The sequence below is a fragment of the Cyrtonyx montezumae genome, unplaced genomic scaffold (genome assembly GCF_038088225.1).
Source record: "Cyrtonyx montezumae isolate F1298 unplaced genomic scaffold, pur_monq_1.0 scaffold_19, whole genome shotgun sequence".
NCBI classification, from domain to species: Eukaryota; Metazoa; Chordata; class Aves; order Galliformes; family Odontophoridae; genus Cyrtonyx; species Cyrtonyx montezumae.
Window position 1 is genome coordinate 443,775 of NW_027071925.1, and position 19,435 is coordinate 463,209.

The 19,435-nt window shown below is 47.6% G+C and overlaps 1 protein-coding gene across 1 annotated transcript in view; it reads left to right on the top strand.

Annotated features, from left to right (window-relative positions):
- Positions 1 to 19,435, top strand: part of DNAH9 (dynein axonemal heavy chain 9) — a 180,951-nt gene that overhangs the window by 23,048 nt on the left and 138,468 nt on the right. The window contains exons 13-24 of the mRNA XM_065735131.1: positions 1,824 to 2,079; positions 3,112 to 3,353; positions 5,732 to 5,867; positions 7,114 to 7,310; positions 7,391 to 7,815; positions 9,531 to 9,753; positions 11,567 to 11,733; positions 12,053 to 12,923; positions 14,501 to 14,631; positions 15,752 to 15,878; positions 17,893 to 18,045; positions 18,979 to 19,104. Coding sequence (XP_065591203.1) covers positions 1,824 to 2,079; positions 3,112 to 3,353; positions 5,732 to 5,867; positions 7,114 to 7,310; positions 7,391 to 7,815; positions 9,531 to 9,753; positions 11,567 to 11,733; positions 12,053 to 12,923; positions 14,501 to 14,631; positions 15,752 to 15,878; positions 17,893 to 18,045; positions 18,979 to 19,104 — 3,054 coding nt within the window. The remainder of the gene's footprint in view (positions 1 to 1,823; positions 2,080 to 3,111; positions 3,354 to 5,731; positions 5,868 to 7,113; positions 7,311 to 7,390; positions 7,816 to 9,530; positions 9,754 to 11,566; positions 11,734 to 12,052; positions 12,924 to 14,500; positions 14,632 to 15,751; positions 15,879 to 17,892; positions 18,046 to 18,978; positions 19,105 to 19,435) is intronic.

Sequence of the window (19,435 nt, forward strand, 5' to 3'; positions counted from 1 at the left end):
GTGGGTTTGGTAATAGATCTGTTCTGCTGACATCTGTGGAGCCCCTTCTATGATAAGTAATGTGAATTTACCACCCTCTTTGTTGCCTCTATCTCTTGAGAAAATAACAGGATTGAGATTTAAGCAGAGCAAATTCTAGTGTCAAGAATGGAAAGTCACATGGTACACAGACACTTAACTGGTGTCAGCATCTCCAGATTAGACTTGGTACTAGTGTGGAGAGCATTGCAGCATGAACTGCTGAGTTGGGTTCATGTTATGTGTATGTGAACTCTGGGCATCCTGAAAGGGTATGGTATAACCCAGGAAATGTTTATTTTGCTACAATAGTATTGTGGCTGTTAGATTTCTTCTATTGAACTGCATGAGGCTTAGAACAGATTTGGGGTCTTTTTTCTTGTGCCCTAAGATTTCCTCTACAGCCTGTCTGGAGCACAGCAAGGGTGGACCATCCACCTTGCCTGAGGTAGAATCTGGGGTACAAACCAGCAGAGAGAATAGATGGACTGAGATTTTCTGAGGTCTGGTAGGAGCCAGTAACATGGAAATGTAAAAATGCCATTTAATGGGAGAAACTAGCTCTCAGGGTCCTGGGACATTCTGGCACCAAAACCTTCCCGCTTTCCTGGGGTATGCTGCAGTTTTAGTGTTTAATTTTTACAGCTCATTCAGGCCTGGCTCTCAGTCAAAGGATTTGTCCATCTCCTTGGAACCTCCGTTCTGAGTTGGGAGCCAAGCGGCCTCGGGATGTTTTTTACCCTTCACCTTGGGGAGAGGATTTGGAGCCTGTGATGTGCTGGGCGTGCCCTGCTCTCATCTCTTGTGCCAGTCTTCAAGTGCTGCCGCTCTTTGCCTTCTGCAGTGAGGACAGCCAGGACAGCCTCATGTCCCCAGATGCCAGTTTAGCCCCTTCATTTCCTCCAGAATAGTTGGGAGTACCTCACTTTGCTTAAAGGGATGTATTTGCAACCCTCCAGCATGAAAGAGTCTTCCAGAACTTACCTTCCATGGATGAAGGGGAAAGGAGAATGACACTTACAACCCCATGTTGGTCACATCATAGACTTTCCAGTACAAGGAAAAAGAGAGGAGAACTTGACTGTATCTCAGATGCCCTCGTGCTCCATCAGCTTTCCCAACGTGTGCAGTTCCAGGAACACTTTACCATACTAGTCACTAAACTCAATGAAGATTTTTAGTCTTAAAAGTCATATATCATGCTGGAAGACCTCACTGTTCCCTTTGCTGCAGATTTGCATTTGTATTGGGTTTATAATTGAATAAATTTCCTAAGTGTAACCCATCACTGCTCAAACATGTTCTGACACTGAGAGCTTTCAGTTGGGCTGGGGGAGGTGTCCAGCAGAAGGCTTTGCTGGTAGGTAGGCACACTGAAACAGGAGAATTTGACTTGCTAGATTTGGATGATAATTATTTTCATATATATTTCTTTTATGCCAGTCATCTGTAGTGAACCAACAAAACTGGAGTCTGGCCCATCTTTCCCTTAGATAACTGTTTGCTAAGCTCTCAGACAAGATTATTGTCGAAAAACTGTTAGTGATGGTGGCTAAGAGAAGTTCATCATGGCTTTTAGAGGCCACATGGTGTTCACTTGCTTGGTAGTTACCAAAGCTGTCTGTTTTTGGCTGGAAAGAGAACCAGTAACAGAGATCAATGGAAGGCAGTACAGACTGGGAAGTGTGTGTGCTTTTCAGAGCATGCTGATTTATCAACAAAACAGCAGGAAAACCCTAAGAGAGTGTATACTGGGTAAATGGGGAGGATTGCTCTGTGTTCAGCTCTATGCCTTGCTTTTCCAGTTGGTTTCAGTGCTGAGGGAGGTGAGCTACTTGTCCAGCAGCCAGATGGGAAGCATCCCACCAACAGCAGCAGAAATCTATTCCTCCAAGGAATCGTACCGACAGATGGTGGCCAATTTGGAGCTAATGGTGAACAGATACAACAAGATCCTGAAGACAGTCCTGGAGGTTGAGTACCCTCTAATAAAGGAGCAGCTGCGGGATATTGACTTGAAGCTGAAAGAAGCAGAGGAAACATTGAACTGGAAGATGGAGGGTGAGTTGGCTAAGCATTAGGAGATGTGAGCTCATATACTTGGGTCTCATTCCCCCAAGGACCAAACATCTGTCACCTGGTTCCCAGCTACAGTTCCCAGCCTCACTCTCCTCTTTTTGTCGAGATGAAGGGCAGCCTGCATCTTGCCTGCTGCTTTTCCTGTTCTCTTATTCTGCTAGCCTGGTAGATGGGATCCTGCTCCCTTTGGATTCAGCCTGGAGAAGGCCAGATTTGGGTTTGTAAGAGCTGGCAAGGCTGAGGTTGGAGCCTCTTCCACTGCCTGGGCTAACCACGCAGTGCTAGCCCATGTTACTGTGTGCCTGTGTACCAGAGGTGCTGCTTTCTACCAGTCTGCAGAGAGTGGGAACTGTTGGCCTGGCCATCTGGCACTACAGTGGCCTTGCCTCCTCGATAGCTTTTCCTTAAGGATGAGGTACTGCAGCTGGAGTTGGGTTTTGCATGACTTTAGGATGATTTAACTAGTGTTCTTGCTTGATCAGTTTTAACTGCAAAGTAAAGCAGAGGAAAACAATTTGTTTCCTCTTGGTGAAAGCAAACTGCTCACTGGTGGAATATATATTTCTGTCATCAGGCTTGTGGTATGAACAGGAACAAATGTCCTCCCTTGGGAACATGCAAAGCAGAAGTGCTCATGCTGAAAAGCTCTATTCAGAGAGTTCCATTGCACAATAAAGATGGAGGAATTTTCCTGCAGATGAGCCTGAAGTTGTCTGCATCTAAGTACAACCTTTGCTGGTGCCTGGGACCAGGCTGTGGGAGCAAGGTCCCTGCTCCAGTCGTGGTGACAGGGTTGCTTAGCCTGCTAACTGTGCTGTGGCTTGCTGGGGTAGGATGCAGCTCACAGTGGCTCAGGGCAGGAAGTTGCTCTGTCAGTTGACAGTCTTGCAATAGTAATGGGTCAGAAATATATGAAACCTAAGGAAAAAAAATGTCAGAGGCTAAGCTTAAGGGTGTGTGAGAGCTTGGCCCAGAAGCTCTGAAAACACAGTAAGTCATCTTATTTCTGGCCAGGTGTCTGGGACCGCATCTCCATGGTGATGGATGGTGTCCATGACCTCGAGCAGAGGATACAGAAAGCCAAAAGCAATGTTGAGGAGATCCAGAGCTTTGTGCTATCATGGGGGTCACCCATATTTGAAAGGAGAGATGGGAAGAAGGAATCACTGCTGAGCCTGGAGGACTGCCAGGACCGTCTGGAAAAGCGTTACAGCCTGGTCCGAGAGTCAGGGCTGAGGATTCATTTGCTGATGAAGGTGAGGGGGGCTGATCCACAGGAGTACGTTGTCACTATGGTTTCTCTGTGTTTCTGGCCTTTGTTGAAATTTTCCATGGCTGTTTCACCTTAAAATTAACTCTCTTAATGCCTTTGAAAGATTTAGGCATTGTTAATTAACAACACAGTTGATGAGTGAGCTGGTGTGGCTGTGTGGTGGGGTGTTCCTGGCCGGGCACTGCTGGAAACCCAGCTCAGGACAAGAGCAAGAGCAGCCACAGCCCATTGAAGGAGTCCTGGCTGTCGTGAAGCCACTAGAGGGGAGTCGTGCATCAAGCTTCAGGGTCCTGCTGAAAGGAAAGCTCTCCCTTCAAAATATTTACCTGAAAATACAAAGGCAGCTGTCTGCAGCTGACCTTTCTGTTTCACAATTGTCATCCCCCTGAGGGAGCAGGAGGTGATGCTGACAGTCCAGGGGGAAGCTAAGCGACAGGAGAAAAGCTACTGTCCAAAACCATGGAGTTTTCCAGCAACATTGTCATTGCTGAGAGTTTTCTTTGCAGTGCAGGAGAAAACCCAAAGTTCTGCTTTTCACCTTCTGGAGTCATGTGCTTTGTGTGGTGGGCACTGCACCTTGGCCTGGAGGGTGATGGGTTTTAGACCCAAACCTCTGTTGAGGGTTTCCACCTGGCCTTGGGACACCAAGCTCTTGCTGTTCACCTTGCCTTGCTATCTGCATCCAATCCTGAACCACTCATCCACTTCTCTGCACACTGAACCAGGGTGAGGATTTTATTCTTCTGCTGTCAACATAACAAGCTACCACCAGCTACCACCCAAGAGATGAGGGCATCTCCTGTGGTGGCCAAAGAGGACATGGCCTTGTGTTCATTGCAGGAGGGCTGGTGGCACTGTCATGGTGACAATTTCAGTGCTACTTGTGGGGACAGAAACAACTGCAAAGGTTCTGGGGAGGGAAAGACACCATGGCCCAAAATGGGGTTTCCCCACACCTGTGCTGGCCAAGCCTGGCTTGGGAAGAGAGGACAATAGAAGGGCCAAGAGCTGTTCTGCTGGGCTTCCCTGGTTGCTCAAGTCCTCTTCAGTGGGCCTTGAGGCTGCTGTGAGAAGCACTATGAGGGGCTAGTTGTGAGCACCAGAGCAAGGCAGGAGAGTAGGTGGAAGGTGCTGGACAGTCTGGCTCCCATTCTTTCACCAGGATGAGGCCTCTGGAATCAAGGCTCATTGAAACATCAGCAGTATGGGAACATTGTTCAAAATGGCAAAGGCAGTGATGCTCTCAGTCAATGTGCTCATTCCTACGAGGTTCCCTTTCTTCTAGTGTCAGCTCACTGCTGCCAGTTTGAGTTTGCAAGGGGCCAGAGCCCTGCTTTGCCCTGTCTGTAGCTCAAGCACCCAGCTGCAGTGTGTCAAACTGGGGAGCAGCAACTTTGGGTCAGCTACAGCCCCCCTGGCAGTGCTCTCTGGTGCTGAGCTGCCACACCAGCGCTGGCATGTTCTCCTGTGCACCCTGTTGTGAAATGTGTCTGAGGTATCTCCTAAGCATGCCCAGTGGCCCCACAGCGATGGACAGGGCGGGCTGGTTTCTGCTCTCTGCAGGATAAACCTTTTTGGTTTTGAGACTGAATGTTGAGAGCTTCCATAGGAGAAGGAGTGCTCAGAGGACATGCCAGGGCCAGGGACCCAGTCCCAGCAGAGCCTGGTTGGCTGCTGAGAGGAGCAGGGAGTGGGCACGCAGCCTGGCTTTGGGGGGATGTAAGGAGGAAACCCAGGAGTGCTTGCTGTAACTCAAAAAACTGAATTTCATGTCTGGGAGCTGTCCTGGAAGAAGAGAGAGCATGGTAAGATGAGGACGGATGTTCTTAATGAACTCTTTCTTTTGTCATCCCAGCCTTTGTCTGGTTTTGTCATTTGTTTAAAAACCCTTTCTTGAATGTGAAAGCTCTGTGATCTTTTTGAGATGTCCACTTGTTGGACAGAGATGTAAACAGTCTGCCTTGAAGGCCTGGTCTGCTGGAGGTAACATTATGGAGGTGCTTGCTTGGGTCTTCCTGCACTGGGAGGAGCCTTGGTGCCACCTGGTTGCTCCCTGCTGCAGGAGTGCAAAGCAGAACTCTGAGACCTCAGAGAAGAGGGGGGAGAACATACAGCAAAGCTGCTAAGCCTCTTTTGCACTGAGTTTGTTTTTACTTTTGGTTATTTTAAGCTGTTTCAGATGACAAAGCAGTTTTTGACAGAAGTAAGTAGTCATTTGTCTGTAGTATTAACCAGCCGGTTTCCAGTCCCTGCACAAGGCTGGTACCTGTGCTCCCTCTGGCATGTCCTTAGCTGTGAGCAGCATTCTTGTAGGACAGACTCGGCCCTTCTGAATTTGAAGGTGTCTTTGTTTTTTTCCAGGAAAATCAGAGCCTCTTAACTGCAGACCCAACATCTGATGTCTGGAAGGCCTATGTGGATTACGTAGATGAGATAATCCTGGATGGATTCTTTACTGCCATTGAGTGCTCACTCAAGTACCTCCTGGAAAACACAGGTGATTCCTTTCTGCTGGCCACAGTGACTGCTTCAGTCTCACCTATGTATATTTCCTGCTCTTCTCTGCCATGGAAACTACGCAGTGGTGTCTGTGGGCTACACGCAGGGGGATGGGGATAGATGACTTTTCTCTCTGATGGGGATTGCAGCATTTGAATCCCTTGTGTGGAGCAGAGGTGAGATGCACAGGATGGAGCTGGAGGAAGAAGCATTGCAGGAGTTACGTCTCCCTTGCTATTTTATGTTCTAGACCTTCATTGTGCCTAGAAGATGCTCTTTTCCTGATTTTCTGCTGTTCCTCTTGTGCTGTCTCTGGCAACTCCAGGTTGGGTGGGTGCCTCCATCTCCTGTTCACTGGAGCAAAGCGTTGCACAGGGAAGGGATAGAGAGGACAGCGAGGGATAGGACAGACTAAATTGAGGAGTCATCACAGGTCTGTACTACAGCTCAGCTACCAATCCTGCCCCGCCCTTACATGTACAAAGCATCACAGTTATGTCATCTTCAATTTGTGGACGGTCTCAAGAGCTGATTCTGCTGCTGAAAGGCAGGGAAGAAAATCTCAATCCTTGGGCATCAGGCCAGCGAGGAGATGGGGCAGGTTCAGGAGTCACTTCTGTCAGACCTCCTGCGTAAGACCACTGTGGAGGTGCACTCAACTGTGCTGCAAGCATCTTGTGTTTACCTAAAGCACGTTTCCAAAGATGCTTCCCTCTTGGATGTGAGGCACGTTGAGTTGGGAATTGAAATCCAAACATCTTGTTAAAAACACACATGTAATTTCACATTTGAATTTGGCTTCCATTTCCAGTTGCTGTGTTTTTGTTTTTTTTATGCCTTTCTTCAATAAACCAAAGTGCCTCTTAGTTCCTGATGTTTTTCTCCTCTGCAAGTACTTGTGTGCTGTAATTGTTCAGCTCTCAGACTCCCTTTTGATTAGCTAAAGAGCCTGGTCTCTGTAAGGCTTCATTCCACATATTTTTTCAACCCTTAAATCATTTTTGCCTCATCTGTTCTCCAGTCTGATCTGTGTCTGCTGGAACATCAGCTGGCTTTGCCAGCTTTTCCTCTATGCTGTTTGCAGGCACAGTGTCACAGGACCGTGGGAGTGGGTGTCTGTGGTCACATCTGCCAGTGTCCTTATGGGGCACAACACGTGTGTCCTGTGCTGGGTGTTAGTGGTGACTCTCGGTCATTCCTCTCAACTCGAGACAGATGCTGATGTCTCTGATCTTCCTTACCAGATCCCAAGGCAGAGCTTGCCCCCTTGTTTGAAGTGCAGCTGGATTTACTCATCCCAGATTTGATTTTTCGTCCCTCCCTGGACCCCGGCACAAATGATGGCTTCTATGATGTGGTGGAAAGCCTTCTCAATGACATCTACCGGATCTCCTCGCTGGTGCCCAGGCTGGCCAGGCACAGCGGCTTCCCCCACTACCAGGTCTGGTGGCTGAGTGCTGCCCGGTGCCCTGCAGCAGCACCGAGGCCCCGCTGTCACTGTGCTCTGCTTCCCTCCCCCAGGCTGACATGGAGGACATGGCTGACCTGGCTGACATGCGGCACGCCCTGATGGGACGCGTGCAGGCTGTGATGGCGGCCTGTTGTGAATACCGCAGTGCCTTCGATCACTACTCTTACCTCTATGGGGATGACAGAAAGGAGTTCTTCCGCCAGTTCCTACTCTATGGGCACATCCTCACCGCTGCAGAAATTGAGGCTCACGCAGAGGACGGAGTCCCCGAGACACCCCCCACACTCGAGCAGTTCAGGGAGCAGATCGACTCCTATGAGAAGATCTATGAGGAGGTGAATCGCATCGAGCCCGTCAGCACCTTCCATGGCTGGATGAAAGTCGATGCTCGCCCTTTCAAGGCGTCCTTACTGAATGTGGTTAAAAGGTGGAGTCTGTTGTTCAAGCAGCATCTCATTGACCACGTCACACATAGGTAAGAGCTGTTCCCAGCTCCTTTCTCCAGATAAAAATGGGTTTCTCATGTCTTGACTGGACATTTATCATTTAACAAATACAAGAGCAGGAGCAAAGGGTCCCTACTGTATTCCAGCTCTGCCACATGCCCTACGGCTTCTGTCCCCTGGTCTCTACTGGGAGCATATGAGAATGCATATGAATGCATAAAGTGCAAAGAGCTATGTGGACTTGTTACTCTCCACATCCTACAAGCAGATCCTCCTGGGACCTGCTGTGTGGTTTTAGGTAGGATGTCTGTGTCTCTGTCCTGATCTATTCTGGCAGTCATGGGGATGTAGCTTGAAGGTCACAAAATGGGGGACTTTTCCAAACAAGTTTTGAGGTAATGTTTTCCTTGCTCTGAGTAGCTGGTTGATTACCAGCTCTGCACAGAGTGCATCCAGTGATTTATGTGAGTAGTTGCAACTAAGGCTACTGTAGGTCTTGGATACTTACAAAGAAGTATTTGCAAACGTTTCTAGTAGTGAAGAGCATTGCATGTTGTGGATGGTATGACGTTGTGTTGTGGTGTTTTCTCCCTGATGGGCAGCTCAGCTTTACCACATCGCTCTCTTACTCCCCTCCCTTGGGTGAACAGGGAAAGAAAATATGATAGAAAAGGCACAGGGTTTGATATAAGAATGGGGAGATCACTCCCAGTTACCATCATGGGCAAAACAGAGTGAGTGTAGGGAGGTTAATTGTTGCCTGTTACTAATGGGCTAGAGCAACGAGAGGCTAAAAACAAGTAGAAAACATCTCCCCATATACCTCTTCTGTCTCCTCCCTGGATCAGTGCAGGGGATCAGGGCATGGGCTGCAGTCAGCTCGTGATGCTTTGTCTCTGCTGCTTCTCCGTGGTCACTTTGCCGGTGCTCTTTGCGTGTCCCTTCCACGGGATGCTGTCCTGCCCAAACTGATCCCATGTGGACTTCCCATAGTCTGCAGCACTTCAAGCTCCAACCTGGATCTGTGCCATCCGCTGCTGTCCTGTGGGCTGCTCCATGACTGCCCATGGGCTGCAGGGGGACAGCCAGCTCCTCCGTGGGCCTTTCCTGTGCTGCAGGTTTCTTCTGCTTCATGCCTGGAGCACCTCCTGCCCTTCTTCTGCCCAGACCCTGTGAGGCAGCAGGATTCTCTCTGTGCATTTTAGTACTTCTCTCTCCTGGCTGCTGTGGTGCAGCTGTTTTCCTGTTTCTTTGCTCTGTTCTCCCAGAACATTGCTCACTGCTCAGCGTGAGTCCCTTTTGAGGCCTCTGGAGCTGGCTTTTGTCTGACATGGGGCAGTCCCCTTGCTATCAAACCCTTGCCATGTAAACCTAGTACGTGTGCTCTTTTCAGCACTGTGACTTTGATAGATAATTTCCATGCTAAGAGTTTTTTGTATAACTTTACAACTAGGCAGTTAGGGACTCTTGCTGAGAGTCCTTGACTCAGCAGTTTAGTCTTCATTAGGTGAAGAATTTAAGAACACATATTGGCCTAGCAACATCCACAGAATGTAAGCAGGTACTTAACACTGTTTTGAGAACAGAAGTCTGGTTGTGCTGGAAGAGACCAAAGATCCAGGAGTCCATCATGCTTTTGCTGATCGTGCCCATTAGCAGGCATGATTAAGAGCAAGGTAAAGCATGTAGGGAAGCTTCCCCCAACTTCCCCTCATTGTGTGTTTATCTTCTTTACGTTACATAGCTTGACTGACCTTGAAGAGTTCATAAAAATTGCTGATGAAGGTTTGAGCAAAAGGGTTGAAAAAGGAGATTATGACGGCTTGGTGGAGATTATGGGTCATCTCATGGCTGTTAAAGAAAGGCAGAGTGTCACTGATGCCATGTTTGACCCTCTGAAGCAAACTGTGGAGCTGCTGAAGACATACGAGCAGCAGCTGCCCGAGGAAGTCTATAAGCAACTAGAGGTGAGTGAGAGCTGGTGGTGGACACACAGGTTTTCCAAATGGGAGATGTTAAAGAGAACGTGAGATTAATAGCACTGCAAGTCTATTTAAGACCCCTCTCCCAGTCATTAGAGGGCCTCATTGGATAGTGTTTTGCTATTGTGGGATGTGCCTTGATAGCTCTAAATGTTGGAGTTCTATTGAGATCTTCTTTTAAAGCAGAGATTAAGCCTTTTGTTATGTATGAAAAACATAGAATTGCCTGCTCCAACTCCCAGCGATTACTTTTGAAAAAATTAATGCATTTTCAAATGCATCTGTTAATTAGGTTGAATTATAATTATTTTTAAATAAGCTGGTTCTTGGCAACTGTGGAGATGGGGAAGATAATATTGGCAGAGGAGTTGCCTTCTCAAAGGACTTCAGTCCTCTGCTGGATCTGTAAGACCGAATTTCCGTGACTCAGAGGGTATCACTGGGAACAGGCTCAGAAAGAGTTCTGACACCTGTCCAGAACTGGCTCTGATGAATGGGTTTTCTTTTGGGAATTCCTTTTGCTTCAGTGAAGGGGACCGTGAGGTACCCAGGCAGCCTTGGGGGCTAGGAGGGAATTCTGCTGTGGGTGCCCCATCACTGGAGGTACCTGAGGCCACGGGTGGGCCCTGGGCAGCCTGAGCTGGTGGGGAGCACACAGCCCATGCCAGGAGTGGGGCTGGGGGGGCTGTAAGTTCACTTCCAACCCAACCGTGCTGTGATGCTGTGATCTGATCTTTTTACAGTGGAGAAGTGCATGGGTGCATGCCAATGAATACCCTGTGGTCACTGAGTGCTGTGGGCAGAACCCAAGGCTGAAAGGGGGGACTTTCCTGGGGATTTCCTGTCCTATGCAGCTGTGTAGCAGCTACTCCTGTTCTCTGATGCAGCCTTGAGTGGGGTTTTGTAGTTGCCTGGTTTCCTGCTTTTCCCTTCAGATGCAGGAGAGAACAAACGAATTGTATTCTTTCTGGCAACACAGAGTTGCATGGTTGAGTCACTGCCATATAGGGTGGGAAAACCAGAAAGAAGTTACTCTCTGCCTCTCGCTCCATGGCCGTGGCTGGGCTGGAGCTGGTGACAAGGACAAGGATGCAGCTCCATGTGTGCCCTGACAAAGCAGAGCACTGGGATTCAGGGACAGCAGAGTCCTCAGCCAGTGTTGGTGTCTGGGCTGAGAATATGGCCCAAAAAGCCATAGTGAAAAGAAATACATCCCCTTCAGAAGGAAAGCCCAGGTGGGTTGTCAGCAGCACCGTGTGCTTACAACTTTGGCTGCAGACCTGAGAAGGAAACCAGTCTTATTTAGCACCAATTTTATATACACAAGCTGGAGGGATTTGCCCCAGAGTCTTGCTTCTTAATTAGCTCTGAAAATCCATCTGATCTGATGAGCTGGCACAGACAGCCCATCCTCCTGCCTTCGGCTGCTCACAGCAGTGTCTGGGTCCCGCTGGGCTCAGTGTCAGCATCCGTGTTCTTTCTCAAGTATTGAACCATTGTGGGAGCACAGAATTTAGCGTGGGGCCCTTTTTGTCTTTTTTAAATTATTGCAAATATTTTTGTAATGAGAACAGCTGGTTGTAAGCTGTCAGTCTTCAGTATGCTTCAAAACTGTGAATACCTAGTGAAGTTTTAGCCCAAACTGTGTGTTTAGCTTTTATATCATGGGAATATTTCCTTACAACTTACAACGCCGCTTCGTTTGCTTTTCCTGTTCTGGGATTATCCATCAGCAGATCAGATATGCCATCCATCCCGTTTCAGATACATCCTACCCGTGTTTAAATTCTGCTTGCAGGAGCTGCCAGAAAAATGGAACAATATAAAGAAGCAGGCGATAGCTGTGAAGCAGCACGTGGCTCCTTTGCAGGCAAACGAAATGACAGCTCTGCGCAAGAGCTGCGCGGCCTTTGATGCTGAGCAGCACAGATTCAGAGAGCGGTTTCGGAAAGAAGCACCGTTCAGGTACAGGCAAATTGCAGCATCACATAAACCCGAAGGAATAAAGCTTGATGAGGTCATATCTGAGTGTCTGTGCTGTAGCCTGCCTTCTCACGATGTTGTATCTGCTACGCCCGGGGTGTCGCGTTGCTGGGAGCACTGTCCAGAGCTGGCGGGACATAGAGTCAGGATGCTGAGTGCACAGCTTTGAAGTGGCATCAGCACTGCCACGTGGAAGTACCTTCAGTGTGTACTACAGATGTTTAATCTCTGCTTTGTCTCTTGGAGGCACCATTTGTTTTATGTTTTCTTCAGAAGTTGTTATAATAACATTTCTTTCTAGGTTTGATGCTAAAAAGCCTTATCAGCTGCTGGATGCAAAGAACATTGAGATTAAACAAATGGAGTCGGCCATGACCTCGATTTATGAATCAGCTGCTCTATTTGAAGTCATGGTGCCAGATTATAAACAACTGAAGCAGTGCAGAAAGGAGATGCGTCTCCTCAAAGAGCTGTGGGATATGATCTCGGTTGTGAACACCAGCCTTGATGACTGGCAGACCACCAAATGGGTGGATATTAACGTGGAAAACATGGATCTTGAGTGCAAAAAGTTTGCAAGAGAGATTCGAAATTTGGATAAAGAGATGAGGGCATGGGGTGCTTTCACGGGGCTGGACAGCAGAGTGAAGAACATGCTGACAGCCCTGAAAGCTGTAGCAGAACTTCAGAATCCTGCTATTAGAGAAAGACACTGGGCTCAACTGATGCAGGTGACGGGTGTGAGGTTTGTGATGGACTCTGACACCACGCTGGCTGATCTTCTGAAGCTCCGCCTGCATAACTTTGAGGATGAGGTTCGTGGAATTGTGGACAAAGCAGTGAGAGAAATGAGTATGGAAAAGGTCCTGAAGGAACTGACAATGACCTGGAACAGCATGGAGTTTCAGTACGAGCCACACCAACGGACAAACATCCCATTGCTGAAATCGGACGAGGTGCTCATTGAAACCTTGGAAGACAACCAGGTGCAGCTGCAGAATTTAATGACAGCCAAATGCATTGCTTTCTTCTTGGACGAAGTATCTGCGTGGCAGAAGAAACTGTCCACTGTAGACTCTGTCGTTTCCCTCTGGTTTGAAGTGCAGCGTACGTGGTGTCACCTGGAGAGCATATTCATAGGCTCAGAGGACATACGGACACAGCTGCCCGAGGTAAGAAAGCCCAAGTCACTTTTTTTTTTTTCTGTTGGGAAGGGGTTGAAGGAGATCCTTCATGATCTGAAATGGGATCGTCTATAATGTCATGTTCTCAAGAGTGGGACTTGTCTCCAGCTGCCTCCCTTTTGGCAGACACTCCAGTAGTGCAGCAGTAGTTTGCCCAGTGTTGCCCGGGGATGTTTTTGTACTGTAGGTTGTGCCTGAACTGAGAAGCTGATTTTCACTGTAATGGAGCAAATACAGATTTACTGGAGTCTGGGTGCAAGGCTGCTAGCCCTGTTCACTGCTGCAGGCAGGTTCCCTACTTACTTGGAGGACAGGGGACCAGAATAATTATGGAAATGCTGCAAGATCTCCAAACAGACCTGAGCCAAGCAGCTCTGGCAGCATGTGCTTCCATGCCTTCAGTGCTGCTGCAGGGTGAGAGCAGATGTTCACTTGCTTCAGCAGCTGGAGCATGCTTGTCATTGGTGACCTCCTTGGGGTGTCTGTAGAAGCCCACCAGCCTTGCACCAGGCTCCATTTCGTTACTTAGAAAATGCTCCAGTCTGGGTCTTGGCTCCCCTGGGCTGCTTGTATCCATGCTGAGGGATCTGCCTTTGCATGAGCTGGAGTTGGCAGTGTCCCCACTGTTCCCATCACGTGTGGTGTCAGGTCTTGGGTGAAGCTGGGGGCAGAGTGTGAACAGCCCAGTGTTGTCCTGGTGATGCACCGTGTTGTTGCTGTCCCCTTGTCCTGCTCTGTGTGGACAGTTACTCCCACAGCTTTTCTTACTGGGCAGAGGTCCTAATAACCAGAGCCATGAAGGCTGAACTGCCAGCAAACTGTTAATATCTGGCTGCTCTTTGATGGCATGTTGTGAAATCTCTTCATGATGTGAATCTGCATCCTGCTGGGCAGCTGCCTGCATCTCAGTACCCACTTGGCAGGTGGCTCAGACCAGAAACTCAGTGTTTTGGGAGGCTGAACCTCCTTGGGATGCACCCAGGGCTGGGGAGCACTGTGCCAGCTGGGCATGGGATGTACTGGAGCCTCCTTGTGTGCCTTGTGAGGACGGCTCAGCCCTTGGGGCAGGGACTTGCTACCAGCACTGAATGCAGAGTAGCATGGAGGTGTCACCAGGAGAGCTTTGAGTGCTTCTGTAGCCTGACTGGGGAGGAAGGGAGGAGCAGGAACATTCTGAACATAGCTTTATTAATTCTTCTCAGTTTAGTTCATGCTGCTGCCATGGCCAGGGAGGCTTGATATGCCATCTGATCACAGGAGAACAGGTTTGAGGAGGCATTCAAAGGGCAGTTCAACCCTATGAAAGTGATGGATCCTAGGCACTGACTTCTGCATGGATCACTTTATCCATGGCTTCTGTGGGAGCAGTCACAAGGTGGAGTGCTTGTTAAGGGCGTTTGGGTGGAAGAGCCCCTCTGAAATGGTGGAGGTGTCCCCTTCTGCTCTGGGCACAAGGTCCTCCGTGGGGAATTTCTCCCCTCAACACAAATACGGTGCCAAAAGGATGGGACCTTCTGTAACAAAATCAGTGCTTTACCATGAATATGTTCTCTGTTGCTTTTTAGGACTCCAAACTCTTTGAAGGCATTGATGCTGATTTTAAGGAGCTGGCCTGTGAAGTTCGGGTAACCCCAAATGTAGTTGAAGCCACCAATAAACCAGGCCTTTCCCAACAACTGGAGAACATTCAGAGCAGGTAGGTCGGACTTTGGCCCCTGGATTTTGGCAGAGGCTGGGATCAGCCCTAATAAGTTAGCTTAACCTGTGCTCTAAGGCTTTCTTTTTAAGACTGCAGAGTTGTTTGCATTCACAAGGTGCAGCACTTCTGATCTTTCTTGAGTCGTTTTATTTGTGATCCATCACCTTGAAGCCCCCAAAGTGGAGTCTGGCTTTGTGTATGTGCAGATTCTCATCCTGCCTATCGATTTGCACACGTACAAAAGTAGGCATTCAGCAGGTTTGAGGAGCACATGGCCTTACTGCCACCCTAAAAATGCCTTAAAGATCTGTTTAGCAGTCCAGGCAGGAATATCTGCAGCAGAGCTGAGCCCGTGTTCTTTAATTTACAAAATTATCTCTGCATATATACCCGTGGTGTATGGAAGATCTAGATTGCCTGAGAAAGACCTCACTGTCCTGAGATGGATGCACTTCTCACTTAACGTATGAGTTTGTCTGCCTGGAACACACTGAAAGCTTAATATGGTAGCTTTTTTGTCAGTAATAACTATCCTCTTAAAATAAAGTGCTTTTTTAAATATATATATTAGGTAAAGGCAGTGTTGCTCACAGAGGACTAGCTGCCTGTTATTTATGAAGTTTGTAAGCTCAGCAGCAGTTTAGCATGTAAACACTGAAAGATTTATTTTAGACTGGAGCAAACAAATTTCCCTTCAGGCTTCACAAACACAAAGAGCTGACTAGGTTTGAATAAGACTTTAAAATACAGCTTGTTAAAATAAAAGCAGTTATGGAAACTTTCATCCCAGTGTGAAATCACCTGTGAAAATTATGAACTTGTCTGAAACAGCAAGTCAGACTGCAGATGCTTTCCAGCTTCTTCCACTTTTGTTCTTGCTTTTTTATGAGGCTCCTCTGGCTCCTGGGCTGTTTGGCCCTTGTGGATACAGAAAGGTCTGAGTTACTACACGCTATGCTGCCCTATTCAGGAGGAGCTGTTGAGGACCAGACCGTAGGCTCAGCTCATGTCTGACGTTTTCCCATGGCAAGGGAGAGTCTGTCCTACTGCATCGTGGAGTGTGAAGGGATATTCTTCTGCCTGTCCTGGGCTCTGTTTATTCGCTTTGTTTCTCCAGGCTGTCGCTATGTGAGAAGGCTTTGGCTGAATATTTGGACCGGAAAAGGTTGGCCTTTCCCAGATTTTATTTCATTTCTTCAGCAGATTTATTGGATATTCTTTCCAACGGCACCAACCCACAGCTGGTAAGCACTGATCTGTGTCCCCTTTGCATTTTCCAGCTGGCAGTGATGTCACGGCAGAAGACCCTGTCCTCGGACTTTTATCCTTTCTCTGAGTGCTTTTTCTAACCCCCTTACTTGGTTAAATAATAATCCCTTCACAACTGAACTTCATCTGTCATCTGTGAAAGTCAGAGCACGCTCCATTGTCAGATGTAACCCTGGTGATGTTTGCAGATGGTTCTGAAAGCATCACACAAAGCAGAGTTTGTCTGTGTGTTGATGGTGCCAAACCACTGGTGTTGTTTGCACTGTGATATGGTGAGCTGAGAGGGAACTGTCATTCTTGAAGATGCAGCCCTGCTCCAGTCTGAGTTTCTGAATGCCAGGTAGGGTGAAGTCCCTTGAAATGTGCAATTCCTCCTGTTTACTTGTAGTGGAGGATTTTGTAGTAACAGTCCTATCTTAGGACTGTGTGCTTTCCTGCATTCCCCACATGAGCACAAACTCCTCCTTTCTCACAGAGGGCAGAATTTGGTGGATTCATTTCCAAGACGTTCTGCAGAAGTTTCTCCATACAGAGCAAAGCAGTGTTAGGGTTGTTTAGTGGTATGGGAGTGCTGTCAGGGAATGGGGGCTATCATGGGCTGCACAGTGCTGGCTGTGCTTGGGGTGCATCACTTGTCTTGAGCTTGGTTTATCAAACCAATAGAATTGTGCAGTAAATGAAGAGTCGTTGGATAAAGAATAAATTCTTTGTTTCCTCTTTCAGTAGTGGATAATCTCACCTTCAAGCTTTTCATCTAATTAGGGAATGGGGATGCATGCATCAAGCAGGACTGTGCATGCGTTTGGCAATGTTGTTATTTATTGCTAACCTTTACCACTGCTTGTTCCTGCCTCTTCTACTGGCTGATTTCAGCCCTCAGAGCATCACAGATACCCAGTGGATTGATGCATAACATGGAGAGGAAAAAAAAAGTTGGAAACAGAAGATACTGTGTCAAAATGCTCCCTGGAGTATGAAGAAATTCCGTGTGTTTTCTGTTATTTGAATCTATTTGTGGTGAAATCAAAGTAAATGTCAAGTAGGATCATACATGAATATACTCTCAGGTTTTCCACTGTACTTTCAAAATCTGATCATCCCTAAAGGAGGATTAAATGCACAATGCTATTATCCTCTTGAGCTAGATATTGAACTTGGGTAGATTCAGGTGTACGCAGGGCTCCTGTGTCAAGATTATACCAAGGATTGTCTGGAGCCTTGTGGGCTGGCCAAGGTATGGGAGGAGGGGATGTGTGAGTAGAAACTTCTAGATGTAAGAAAAATTTACTGTGATTTACTTAAGATTTGAAAGGAGAGATTTTAATCTGGGCCAGTGCAGAGTGACAGTTTGTTCTTGGAACTATTCAGCACCTTCCAAGGTTTGGCAGTCTCATACAGGTGTGAACAAGGCAGGACTCATTTATTCTTTTCATTCTCAAAGAGCTCTTTTGGTCAAGGTGGAGGTTTTGTAGAAGGTCTGAGCTGCTGAGCTGTTTATCATGGATGTTGGTCAGAATAAAGGTCTTATCTCACCATGGAGGAGATCTTATGACTTTTCACTGCCCCGAAAAAGTCTTCTAATAGCGAGTAAACAGAGTGATTCACAGTGAATAAAATTCTTAAGTGTGCAAATAGAATGAAGTGAAGCAATGGCTGGAGACCTCTCAACTTTACATGGTAGGGAAAGTGGGACTAGGAGATGATGCAGTGTTTGAACTTTTGCTTTCTGTGCTGTTACCCTATGTAGGAGATTTCTCAGTGGAGAAATATGCTTTATTAAGGCACATCTGCTTTGTGAATAGAGTAGAAATAGCTGGAAGTATTGGAAGGGACAGCAGGAAGCTTGTGATCCTGGCCATGCATGAAAAGCTGTGGTCCCACTGGGGATTCAAGAGCTTCTCTATAAACATGACCGTGGCTGTGAGTTGTGTATGGTGATGGCTGCTCTGCTTGCCCTGTCTCAGTCACTTTATACGATTCTGCCTGCAGGTACAACGTCATCTTTCCAAACTGTTTGACAACCTGGCCAAGTTGAAATTCCAGTTGGACTCTGAGCAAAAGCCAACCAAGATTGGTTTGGGAATGTACAGCAAGGAGGAGGAGTATGTCAGCTTCAGCAAACCGTGTGACTGCAGTGGACAGGTGAGAGGAAGGGCCTTATGGACCAGGGGGGTCTGCTCTCCCACCCTGTATTTGGTCTTATATTGCCATGGTGTGATATAACTCCACTATTCCCCTTTAATGGGAGAAAGGTTGGAAGTGATAGTTGTGTGATTTAACAGCTCCCTACTCAGTGGCCCTTGGTCCCACTGCATTGCAGTCCACAGTGGGAGCAAGGGCTGCAGTCTTTTTCCAGCTAATTGGGGTTTCATTTACTTATTTATTTATTTATTTTCTAAGACATTTTGAATGTCAGTCTTACATCTTGTTACAAATATCCTCATAAGGGAGGAGCTGCACGTTGGAAATAGACTAAGCTGTTCCATAGTACCTCTACATGGGCATCTTTTGAAAAACAGAATTTCTTTTCCTATTTTCCCATCTTCATTCCTTCGTAGGATGAGTTACTGAGGTACTGCTCAGCTTGTCTGTCCCCACAGCTATGCCTTTCTGCATCGACTCTTACAAGAAGCTGAAGGATGCATCAGCCACCAAACTGCACAGTGATGGAGCGTGCTGCATTTGTGCTGTCAGTGACCACTTTGTCTGTGAAATACTAATTTCAGGAGGAATCTTGTTCCAAAGTTGGCAGCACTTTTTGCCTGCTGCTGGCACATTGCACCCAAGTCCTTGCTGTGATTCTTCTTGTGGCCCGGAGGTGGAACATACTGCTCCAAATTACTCATCCATGGAGTTCATTTTGGTTTCTCACATAGCTTGAGTTCAGGAAGGATCTGCCTGTTGGCATCTACACATTCAAGTTGTCCACTACCAGAATAATCTATATCCACTGAGTCTGAAAGAGGCTGAGGCTTGTTTAGAGAGTTGAGATGCTTGTGCCATCCTGTATCTTCACCTAAGCCAAAAGTGCTTAAGAAGAGCAGATGTGTTACTGTGATTTAATCTCCTCTCCAGGTTGAGGTCTGGCTGAATCATGTGCTGAACAGCATGAGGGCTGCAGTCAGAGATGAGATGACAGAAGCTGTAACGGCGTATGAGGAGAAGCCAAGGGAACAGTGGCTCTTTGACTACCCTGCTCAGGTATCTGCTGTTGTTTCTCTCTTCTTGGTCTGGTGCATGGGAGAGGCAGCTCTTGGCCTTCTTCAATCCTTTGCTTCTTACAGTAACAGCACCTCGCTGTGACTGGGCACCTTCTGCTGTGCTGTCCAGGAGTGGTGGAGAATGAGTTGTCCTTTGTCCTTCTATTCTCCTAACAGTGACTCCAGGCTGAGCCCCGTGGTCTGGTTGGGGGTGCAGGGAGAATACTCTCTCGGTTGGTTTACAGTGCTCATGGGCTTGAACAGTGCTGTGTCAAAGAGAGGTTTATCTGCCCAGAGAAGGAGAGAGATGAAGATGGATGGTGAGGGCTAAT